This window comes from Diabrotica virgifera, chromosome 3 (genome assembly GCF_917563875.1).
Source record: "Diabrotica virgifera virgifera chromosome 3, PGI_DIABVI_V3a".
NCBI lineage: Eukaryota > Metazoa > Arthropoda > Insecta > Coleoptera > Chrysomelidae > Diabrotica > Diabrotica virgifera.
The window spans coordinates 197741048-197753973 of NC_065445.1; the positions used below are offsets into that span (position 1 = coordinate 197741048).

At 32.7% G+C, this 12926-nt stretch overlaps 1 protein-coding gene across 8 annotated transcripts in view; it reads right to left on the bottom strand.

Annotated features, from left to right (window-relative positions):
- LOC114333623 (tau-tubulin kinase 1) overlaps positions 1-12926 on the bottom strand; it is a 345869-nt gene that overhangs the window by 48869 nt on the left and 284074 nt on the right. The window contains exon 16 of one of the 8 annotated variants that reach the window (XM_050647129.1): positions 7903-7926. The exons of the other annotated variants lie outside the window; for them this stretch is intronic. Coding sequence (XP_050503086.1) covers positions 7918-7926 — 9 coding nt within the window. The 3' untranslated portion in view covers positions 7903-7917. Of the gene's footprint in view, positions 1-7902; positions 7927-12926 lie in introns of those variants that run through there. 8 annotated transcript variants of the gene reach the window in all.

Consider the following 12926-nt stretch of genomic DNA (forward strand, 5'->3'; position numbering starts at 1 on the left):
CCGTCAATAACTTTCGTCGATAGACACGTTTTATAGATTCTATAATACATTATTTCGCCATTTTTTAGTTCTTCTTTTAGTGCGTTGTCCAACAGCAGGACTGCCTTTCTCGGTAGATTTCGGTAGATCCGGACGGCGCAGAACCGTCCGGATATGGGGAGGTCCGGATATGACAGGTCCGGATATGACAGGTCCGGATATGGCAGGTTGTACTGTACTAAAAAAAGTAGCTCAAGAATCTGATTTTTTGTGTACTACTGTCTGCAAAGTCCTAAAACATTACATATTTCATCCGAACACTACAGAACTCGAAACATAAGTGGAAGATCAAGTGAGTAGAACAAACAGTGCGCAGGTTGCCTGAATCAAACAATATGGAAAAATAAAAATATCAGGAAAGAAACGAAAAGCATAATTTACAAATCAGTCATCAGACCAATTATGACATGCAGAGCCGTCTTAACCATACACGGCGCCGGGGTGCAAGACTCATCTTTACGCCCCCTTTTGTCAGAAGATTCTATAGTTTATAGGTACGCTAAAATTAAAACTAATTATGTTTGCTTTCTTTATTTATACAGGGTGGGCCAAGGAAAACAGTCCACCTCGATATTTGGCAGTAGTTATTAGATTTTAAGGAAATGCCGAAACAGGTCAATTTTTATTTTTAAATTACAATTTTTTGATATATGTACATTTCATACTAGTGACGTCATCCATCTAGGCATGATGACATAATCGACGATTTTTTTAAATGGGAATAGGGATCGTGTATGGTAGCTCATTTAAAAGGATGTTCAATTCTCTATTCAGCAATATAAACTTTAATATCTTTATTTATACAGGATTGGACAAAAAAATAATTTTTGAATTAAATTAACTGGCAGAAAAAGAAGAATCTATGTAATTTATTTAACTTAAAATACATTCTATTGCTGTCAGAAAATAGAAAAGCATGTTTATTTGACAAATAAACATTGCTTTTGGCTTAAATTAAATGTTCAAACTGCCAAGAGGTAGCTGGGAAGCTGTTTGTGATTTCATGTAAGCGAAAAGAAATGTTTATTTGTGAAATAAACATTTTTCTATTTTCTGACAGCAGTACAATGTATTTTGAGTTAATAAATTACATACATTCTTCTTTTTGCGTCAATTAATTTAATTCAAAAATTATTTTTTTGCCACCCTGTATAAATAATGATATTAATGTTTATATTACTGAATAGGAAATTGAACACCTTTTCAAATGAACTACGCACGACTGCTATTCCCATTTAAAAAAAAATGATCGATTATGTCATCACGCTCAGATGGATGACATCACCAGTATGAAATATATGCCAGAAAATTGCAATATAAAAATAAAAATCGAAATATTTCTGCATTTTCTTAAAATCTAATAACTAATATCGATGTGAACTGTTTTCTTTGGCCCACCTTGTATATTAAAAAACATGGTTTCAGTATTCAAAAAAGATCAATCTTATAAACTATACCATATTTTTTATAGTATATCAAAGTCAACTTTTCTAGCTTTTAAGTTGGCAAAAGTTTTTATTGCTTCTGCGATATCTATTTTTACTTGCTTTTCTATTCGCGGTGTGCAAGTACTTGGATGGGAAACGAGAAACGACCGTGCGCGAGAAATATTGCAACTATCTTAAATAATTCATATTGTCAATTGAAATTGAAATTGTCAAATTGACGTATATTTCATACCTTCTGTCATTGAAGCAGAAACATTATATATTGCTCCACAATATTGATATGATATGCAATTATTATATAAAGGTAAATTTAATTAATTGTATTTTGAGTGCAGTACTGCATTTTAATAACTAATTTTATTTACTACATACAATTGTTCACGTTTTCATAACATAACCTGAATCTTATTTTTTCTTCTTACTATTTTTTTGGACTATGGCCTTGACAATTATCCAGTAACCAGGACTAATATAATTGGCCAATATAATTAAAAGTGAGAATAAAAGTACAGAGCGTAGAAATAGGGGTCGCTTTGCCGAACTTGCACGGTCCGGATAGGTAGGTACTTATTAAAGTCAATTATTTTTGATCAATTTAAGTTTAGAAAAAGACCTTTTTCCTTCAGCTATTTATCTGGAATATATGGAAGTATTGAATATATCCTTAGACATGTAGAAATATTTAGGAAAACGGAGAGTAAATTATTTTAGAATATGCCTTATCCCTGGTTGCACCAACAGATCTTAGGCTCCAGCTTACCTAAGCTCTACTTATAGATAGGGCCTTCTTGAGTATCACTTAAGTTGACCCATAATTTTAGATTCTTACCTTATTATCAATTATATCTATTATTATATTATGCTATTCTTATTATAATATATTATAATTATATTATATTAATTTTGTTCTGAAGCTATTTCCTTGTGGCATTTTTATGATTAATTATTTATATGGGAAATAAGCCACAATTAAATTCCTTTTAATTGTGGCTTATTTCCCATATAAATAATTAATTATATTAATTCTTATGATATTCTCGACTTAAGCCTAAGATCTGTTGGTGCAACCGGGCATTAAAGTATCGAGTGGAGTTGTGTCTATATTTTTTAAAAATATTGGTAACAATTCTAACTCAAGGAATAAATCTTCACCATCTATATCAGATCTATTTCCAAGCGCTAGTTTTTTTTGTAAATTTAAAAATTGTGTTGTTTTTTAAGTTTTCTTCGGAGTTTCTCCAAAACAATAATACTTTCCATGAAAGAAAAATTATAAATTTCAAATCTTACAAGATGGTGATTCATTGTCACTCGACATTCAATATTGGTCAAAATAGTATACGCGTCACCTTTTTGAAATTATTGTCAGGATAATCTAAATGGGTTTCATATTTCATTTCCATATCGTAGGTATGTAGTAAGCATTAATAGCCTTTGTAAAAAATATCGAAAGAGCACTTGTATGTTTTTGTTATTTGTAGTTTTTTTAAGGACAAAAGGGTAAGTTTGAGCCTAGCAAGATTTCAGCTTGCGCCCCTTGGACTTGCCGCCCGGGTGCCTCACACCCCTTGCACCCCCGGGTTAAGACGGCCCTGTATATATGCAGCAGAAACACGACATGACACAGAGAAAACAAAAATAATGTTAGAGACAGCAGAGAAGAAAACGCTTTGAAAAATCGATGGTAAGACACTATGGGACAGCTAGAAGTACAGATATACGTCGGAGATGCAAGGTGGCATTAACAACTGGGTAAGAAACAGACACAACTGGGTAAGTAAACAGTTAGTGTGTACCAGTGTAGGTGTTAGAATAAACATCTCCAAAACAAAATTCACGACAAACCTAGTACCTAGTGGAAATATCAATATTGAAGACAACAAAGTAGAGCTAGTGGAAAAATACATATACCTTGGACACGAAATAAAGATCACAAGAGACAACCAAACATGCGAACTACGAAGAAGAATAAACCTAGCATGGGCAGCCTATGGAAAACTCAAAGACATCTTTAAAAGCTATATACCAATTTCTTTAGAACGTAAAACAATTGACCAATGTGTATTGCCTGTGCTGATTTATGGTGCCGAAACTTTGACATTGACAGCTACAACTTCTAAAATGCTGCAAATATCCCAGAGGAAAATGGAAAGGTCAATGCTGAGTATATCGCTTCGTGACCGAGTTAAAAATGTTATGGGAACCTATTGGATTGTGAAGAGTGGGTGCTAAAACCAAAAAAAACGTTAATATAAGTTTTCCATAAAGTGTGGGACTCTCCATTTTTTAATTTAATTTTCCATTTCCACCAATCGTTTTTTCCGATTATAGCGCCATAATATATCCATAATTGGAAAAATGTTGCGAATAAAAGTTGGTTATTTTTACGTCAAGAATCCAAATCTGCAATAAAAATTGGGGGCTCCTATTTAAGATTTTAAAGTAGCCCCGACCTCCACCATCAATTAAAAATGAAGACTTAAGACGAAGAACAGGAGTTACTGATGTAATTTCTCGAATTGCCACCTTGAAATGGAACTGAGCAGGCTCTTCTTCTTCTTTGAGTGCCTCTCCTATCGGAGATTGGATATCATTAGGGCGATTCTAATTTTATTTACTGCTGTTTTGAACAATTCGTTAGTGGTACAGCCAAACCACTCTCTCAAATTTCTCATCCAGGACATTCTTCTACGGCCTGGATTTCTTCGTCCTTGGATTTTTCCTTGCATTATGTTTTGTAGGAATGTGTACTTTTGTCCCCTCATCAGGTGGCCTAAGTATTCAAGTTTTCTCTTTTTTATATTCAGTAGAACTTCAGCCTTGTTATTTATTCTGCGTATTACTTCTTCATTTGTAATTTTATCCACCCAACTTATTCTTAGTATACGGCGGTAGCACCACATCTCAAAGCTTTCAAGATTTTTAATATTCCTCTGTTCAAGAGTCCATGACTCAACACCGTAGAGCAAAGTACTGAATACATAGCATTTTAACATTCTAGTTCGTAGATGAATACTAATATCACGATTACAAAATAATTTTTTCATTTTTATAAAAGTAGACCTGGCAATTTCAATACGTCTTTTTATCTCGTGATTTTGGTCACCTGTTTCATTGATAAGGGTTCCCAAGTATTTGTATTCGTTTACTTTTTCAAGTTGGGTACCGTTTATTGTGATACTAGTGTCATTTATTGGATTCTTACTGAAGGTCATATATTTGGTTTTTTTGACGTTCATCCTTATGCCGTAGTTATTACATATCTCATTCATACTTTCAACTAGATGTTGTAGATCTTCCGCTGTTCTTGCCATTATCACAGTATCGTCAGCATATCGAATGTTATTGATAACTTCTCCATTGACTATTATCCCTTCGTTTGCATATGAGAGAGCTTCTTGGCATATTTGTTCGCTGTAGATATTAAACAAGAGCGGTGACAATATACAACCCTGTCGTACCCCTCTACGTATTTCTATTTCGTCCGATGTTTGGTCTTCTATTTTTATATTAGCTCGCTGATTCCAGTACAGATTTAATATTATTTGTATGTCTCTGGTGTCAATGTTCTTACTCTCCAGGATTTCTTTGAGTTTACTGTGGCGTACTTTGTCAAAGGCCTTTTCAAAGTCTATAAAGCAGGCGTGTACCTCTTGGTTAACATCTAGGCATCTCTGTGTTAGAACGTTCAGGGCAAAGAGAGCATCCCTTGTACCTAATCCTTTTCTGAATCCCATCTGTGTATCGTTAATATCGATGTCTAGTTTTTGATAGATTCGGTTGTGGATGACTCTAAGAAAGATTTTAAGCAGGTGACTCATCAAGGAGATTGTTCGATGATCTGAACATTGCACTGCCTTAGTTTTCTTCGGTATGGTGACAAACGTAGACAGCAACCATTCTTGTGGTATTATACCAGTACTGTATATTGTATTGAATATATGCAATATTATGGTTACGGATTGAACATTCAAAAGCTTCAGCAGTTCTGTAGGGATTTCATCAGGTCCGTTTGCTTTTCCATTTTTAGCGTTTCTTATTGCGTATTCCACTTCTTCTTTCAATATGTCTGGCCCAGTTGCATTGATTATCTGAGTTAAGTTGTTTCTATCGTCTTCAAATAATTCATTCAGGTATTCTGTCCATCTTTTTATTTTATTCTCTAGATCTACAATAAGGTTTCCATCTTTGTCTTTAAGTTTACCTATTTGGCATTTCTTTATACTTCCTGTTATCTCTTTTAATTTTTTGTGCATATTGAACGCATCGTACTTTTTCTCATAGGTTTCCATTTCTTCACACTGTTCTTTAATCCACGCCTCTTTGGCTTCTTTTATTCTCTTTTTTATGTGTTTGTTTATTTCTTTGTATTTCTCTAGGTAATTCTTCATATTTCTTCTTTGTTCCATCAAGTCTAGTATGTCCTGTGTCATCCACCCCTTGTTCTTTGTTGTCGTTTTTGTCAGATGTTTCTTTCCTGCTGTTTGTATAGCTGTATTTATGTACTTTAATTTTTGGTTAACGTTATCTGTATCGTTAATTTGTTGTTGCAATGAACTGAGGTTTTCATTTATTTCTTCTCCTGTTTCTTGTTGTATATTTTTGTTTCTAAGTTTAACTAAATCTAGTGTCTTTCTTTGTGGTCTCCTTATCTTTTTTGGTCTCGCCTCTATCACAGTAACTACCGGATTATGATCTGAGCCTATATCAGCTCCTGGGTACGTCTTAGTACATTTAACAGCATTACGATACCTCCTTGCTATCAGAATGTAGTCTATTTGATTTCTCACTATTTTTTCTTTGGTATGTTGTGGAGATGTCCATGTATATAATCGCCGAGGAGGTAATTTAAAAAGGGTGTTTGTTATTACGAAGTCTTCGCTCTGGCAAAATTGAATCAATCGATCTCCTCTGTCGTTTCTGTTTCCAAGTCCATAGTTTCCTACATGTTCTCCTACCTTACCTTGACCGACCTTGGCATTAAGATCGCCCATTATTATGTTAATGTGTTGCTTTTTTATTGCTTTCAGCATTTCTTCTAAGTCGTTGTAGAATTGTTCTATTTCATCGTCATCTTTATCTGCTGTTGGTGCATAGGCTTGAATAAGATTTATAAAGTTATGTCTTTCTTTATGACGAGCAGGCACGTCGCCCGAATCAGTGATGGTAGGTGGACGAAGAGATTACTTGAGTGGAGGCCGAGATTAGACAAAAGAAGTAGAGGAAGATCACCTCTACTGACGACGATCTCAAGAAAATGTCAAGAAATTGTATTCAAAGTGCTCAAAATAGAGCACAATCGACAAAAATGAGGGAGGCCTATGTCCAGCAGTGGACGCAAAGGGCTGGATGATGAAGAAACAGAAGAATAGAATGGAATGGCCACATAAGCCGAATGACAACAAAGAGAGTAGTAAAGACGACAAGAGACGGTTCCCTAATAGGAAGACTATCAGTGAAAGGATCGCGAAAAAGATGAAGAAATGACAACTGAAGGCACAATGAAAAACAGACAGAGGTCTACACAAAAAGAAGAAGGATATAGTGGCACGGTACCTGTTAGAGGCTGAAGTGTCAAATTTTAGGGTTTCTACATGTATATGTATTTTTAAGTTATTTTGATGGAATGGCATTGAAAGAGCACATACATATAAAACCCTTTCGAAACTACTCTAGAACTTCTCGCTTCTAGAACTTTACAAACTAAAAATTACATGTTCAAAAAGTGTACAATAATTAATAAACTTAAAAAGCTTATTTTTCACTACTTGGCGGAGAATTTTCGTCTCGACCTCGTATTCTACTTGTTCTACTCTGCATACGAAAATTATACTGATTGATCAGTTCATTTCAAATTAATGTATAATACAAATATGTATAACAATAACAGTCAAACAAATATCACAGTTATAACAAACACCTAGTCAACCAGCAAATAGCAGAACATACACAAAATGAATGACAATGCAGACTTAATTGTTAATAATGTACTATTTCCAAGATAAACCATAAAATTCATTAAAAACAATTATAATTTTAAAATACTTGGACGCGTTTCGGCCCAACAAGAGCCATCATCAGCCACTACAGGAACAACCAATGTTCTTTCTTCCTTTCTGTTGGTTTATTGTTCCTGTAGTTGCTGATGATGGCTCATGTTGGGCCGAAACGCGTCCAAAGTATTTTAATCTTATAATGTTCTTAATTAATTTTGTGGTTCATCATTACATCTAGACCACATTTGTGAGGCATGGATACTTCTTTTCCTAGACTTAATTGTTGCTTGAATGATATTTATATACAGTTGTCATAACCCCTCATCGAATAAACACTCTGTAAATAATAATATATTCCGCAGGCGACTCACTTGGTTCGTCGAAACATTACAGGGGTCGCAACTTCCAGCAGCATGATGGTCTGCTGCCAACTGCTAGACCTGCTTCAAGTAACAAGTGATGATGAAAATTATGCTTTCTTAATTTTAGTTTAAAATGATTATTTTGACATTTCGGTTACTTTCAGTTAAAAGTATTTGTAACTATATAGGTATCTATAATTTCATAATCAAACTTTAACTTCTTCTCACAATCTGTCACTTGACTAGCAGTTGAGACAGTTTTTTTATTTCGAATTAACGTATGTATTTCGATATCTTTGGTCGTTGCAATGGGAGTAAAGGTTTATACATAGTTATGAATATTTAAATTACATATACTTAAGCAGTTGAATAATAAAAATATTATGTGAATTAAATAATTTTATAGAAATATATTAGGCTCTTGAGTCAGCTTGAACAGTTCTAAGTTCTTTTAAACTGTGGCTTATATTGTTAGCAATGCGACGACCTGGCAGTGTTGGCATTCTGTGAGGATGTGCTTCACTGTAATAGGAATATCGTTGCAGTGGGAGCAAAACTGTTGGTCTTTAGAAGACATAAGATGACCATGTGCCAATCAATGTTCTATCCTCAATTTGTTATCTTCACTTTTCTGTTCATGGTCTAACATTATAGCCCGATCAGGGAACACAGAATTTTACCAAAACCTCAAAAAAAATAAAGGAAGGATGAAAATTTGGAAATAGGTAGTTGAAGTTGTCTATTATTATATAAGAAAAAGTTTACAATTCTACATCCCCTCCATTTTACAAAAATTGGGAAATAGGGGGTGAAAAATATTTTCTCGTGAGGAAAAAATATACGTTCAAAATAGGCCCGGAATTGGATAAAATGACAACTAAGCAACTTTTGTTCTATAGAGTTTTTTCACTAAGTCAATACTTTGAGAGTTATTTGCGAGTGAATATGTTCATTTTTAACGAAAAAAAAACATGTTTAAAAAGTATGTACTCTAGCGAAAAAAATATTCTTAGTAAAAATATGGCTTATAAAAAATTTAAAAACATGGTGTACGCGTGAGGTCTGCAGACCCAGTATAAGCAGAGTTGTAGCTAATGAAAAGTAGGTCCTTCGTCAAATCCCAAATCGGATATTTCAATGTGAAATAACCAAAAAACAGAGCACTTTTCTGGAAAAATTCATTACAACTTTTTTAAAGTGTTTAAAAAAAAAGTTTATTTTTGTTTTTTAAAAAAATTTCTAACATTAAAAATAAGTGAGTTACGCCCAAAATATTGTTGGTCCCTTTTATTTTTTGGTACAAAAATCGCGAAAATCACCCCCTAATTAGCTTCCCAAATAAAATTAATCGTAACCGCTTCACAAGTTACTTTACTTATATATTGTTTATATTATCTATAAATTCCATTGGTTCAAAGTGCTCAGTTTTGAAAAAAAAATGGGTTTAAAATAAAATATTTTTTTTATTTTGAAAAAAAAATGGAATTGTTCATGGAATTAACTTAAAAATTATTAGTAATACCAAAAATCTTAAAGAGTAATAAAATCTACGTTTTGCTTTTCTGAATATTTTTCCTTTTTTTTGTTTTCTTGTTATACTAAAATTGATTATGCTATGGCTGTTCAAAATTTGCCTAAACTCATGATTAGTTACTCCTTCAAGGCATTTTAACTACAGCTTTTTCAAAAATAAGCACTTTGAACCGATAAAACTTACAGATCATATAAATAGTACATAAGCAAAGTAACGTGTGAAGTGGTAATGATAAAATTTATTTGTGATGCTAATTAGGGGGTGATTTTCGCGATTTTTTTACCAAAAAATAAAAGGAACCAACAATATTTTGAGCGTAACTCACTTACTTTTAATGTTACAAGTTTTTTTAAAAAACAAAAATAATCCTTTTTTAAACATTTTAAAAAAGTTGAAAAGAATTTCCCCGAAAAGTACTCCCTTTTTGGGTTATTTCACATTGAAATATTCGATTTGGAATTTTATGAAGAAGAACTTACTTTTCATTAGATACAACTCTGCTTCTACTGGGTCTACAGACCTGAAGCATTGCATACACCATCTTTTTATACTTACTGAAATACTTACCTTTTGTTTTTTTTTTTTTTTTATTAATGGCTTTGACAGAGCCAATTAGCCAGACTATTTGTGTTTTTTTGTATGGTATTACAATAACAATTTTAAGTTAATATCTAAGCCTACTTATTATCTAAATTTACAGAGTGTTATACTATCTTAATGGATACATTTTTCAATTTTGTGTGATATTTTTACAATTTTATAATTTTATTATCTAAGCCTATTTAAAATTTAAATTTACAGGACGTTACATATTCGTAAAGACATTGTAACGTCTGCTTATTTTTTGGAAAAAGAATTTCGTTTAAATTGACAGGTAAAGGACAATTTAGATCAATTAACTTTTCATACATTACTTTAATATTTTGTCTGTACAGTCCACACTCCAATATGAGGTGCTGTAGATCTCCCATTCCACCACAGGCGCAATATGGGTTATCACTGATACCTATGCTGTGTTTGTATGCTGGGGTTAGTGCGTGATTTGACCTCATTCTGTTTATTGTTTTTATAAATAGCCTATTTGATTCTTGTTAAAATTTTTTTTTCTGTTAAAAATGAACATATTCACTTGCAAATAACTCGAAAAGTATTGACTTAGGGAAAAACTCTATAGAACAAAAGTTGCTTAGAATTAGTAATTTTATCCAATTCCGGACTTATTTTGAATGTATATTTTTCACCTTCGAGAGGGGGGTATTCCCCTCTATTTTTGAAAAATTGAGGGGATGTAGAATTGTAAACTTTTTCTCATATCATAATAGACAATTTCAATTACGTATTCCCAAATTTTCATCCTTCCTTTATTTTTTTTGGGGTCAGATTGTTCTTTGATCGGGCTATTATATTGTTCTGTTGCATTATCTCTTCGATAGTTAGGTATGTTACTTCTTAGTTCCAACCTTAATACTACTTTTATGTACAATTGATACAGTTTCGATTGACATAGTACAGTGCAAAACAGGCAACTCTTGCCTAGGCATGGTGAGAGTCAGTCGACACTAATAATATAGGATCTAACTGTAAAATGTTGTACACACATATTTTTGAATAAATTTGAAATTTGAAATATTAGGTCAGGTCGTATTTTTTGAGTTTTAGAGTTTTTGATGATCCAAAGTTCTTGCCACTCACCTTGTATATTCCTAGACATAGTTATTTGTAGGCAAATGTAGAAAATATATAACACAGTTTTTACCGTCACCAAGAAGTTATTGTTGCTCCTGGTTGTTTTGTAATTCTTTTATAATAATTAACAAATATTTAAATAATAAGAAGTTGCACATATGTAACACTTTCCAAAAAGTTCTTGTTAATAAAATTCAAATAAAAGTAACTGCTTAAAAAGCACAGTTTTGTTAACTCCACGTCCAATTCGGAAATTGTTTAAAAAAAATTAAAATACAGATTACTAATGGATATATTATTATTGCTAAGTTCTTCTTTCAGTATTGATAATCAAAGCAGGCTACATTCTATTGATGTGTTTGCTACACATTTGTTGCTTCTTTGATTTTCCTCTTTTTGTTGTATCTTCCAGATAAAGTTTTCCCCAGATAAAAATTGTTACATTCAGAAGGTATTTTATAAATGCAGTTTTTTGATTTCTCATGTGTGTAGTTGGGCTTGGTTTTGGAAATCATATATCTCAGTATCTCGAATATTTTAAATGTTGTTGTGATGTTATATTTATTTAAGGTGAAACAGTAGCGATCAGCAGGTAGCGAAAACGCGTTCCAAGATTGCGGCTGTAATTTTGAATATTTTTTCGAGATATTTGGCACACGTATTCGTAATTTAATAAAGAATGGTGATACAGAGCCCAATTTGAAAAATATATTAATATGTGGAAATTACTCTGTAATTAAATACAATATTAAAAAAAACGAGCCTGTACCGCCATTAAGAAGAACAAAAAAATACACTTTCTTCAAATAAACTTCTTTATCCGATGCCTAGACTTTGTGTCATTTTGGAACTACTAATGAAATAAAAAATTTTAGTAGTTCCAAAATGACACAAAATCTAGGCATCGGATAAAAAAGTTTATTTGAAGAAAGTGTATTTTTTTGTTCTTCTTAATGGCGGTACAGGCTCGTTTTTTTAATATTGTATTTAATTACCGAGTAATTTCCACATATTAATATATTTTTCAAATTGGGCTCTGTACCGCCATTCTTTATTATATTACGAACACGTGTACCAAATATCTCGAAAAAATATTCAAAATTACAGCCGCAATCTTGGAACGCGTTTTTGCTACCTTTTGATCGCTACTGTTTCCTCTTAATATCCTTTTTAATTTTTAAAGAAGGTGTTTTATTCTCTATCATAGTGATGTTACTATTTTTGACCATTTTTGATTTTTATATTGGGTTGGATTTCTGTACACTTTAGTTATACATATATCCTATATCCTCTTTTGTGATTAACACATCTATAAATAATAGTGAGTTGATACTTTTCTTTTCAACGGTGAATTTGACTGTTTTTTCTTTACAACTAATGTCCATCAAAAAAATTTTAGTGCTTCTTTTCCATGAGAATATGTTAAGTGTTATGCAAGAACCCTTCCATATCCTTGAAGAGTTTTAATTCTTTTAGAAAACGACTGTCAGGGTCGGTACTATAAAATAGAGCCAAGACTGTAACACAGAGGCGTGCGGTCCATGGAAGCGGGGGAAGCACAGCTTCCCTATTATACTTCGATATAACAAAATATATTATTGACTAATATTTAATTATCAAAAATTTTTCCCTAATCCCAGTAATCGACATCTTCTTACCTAGGCAATAGGCATTGAAAAATATTAAAAATTAATCGCATAGGAAGGAACTCAATATGCACACAATTCAACTATTCGGTCCACCCCTGACAGAAGCGCATCTCAAAATCGCCGCTTGTCATACAGTTGTCCCGTTTAAAAATTGGTCATGGTTAGTGTGACCAACTAGCCCGAAAAATCCGGGACATGGCCCGAATTACGAA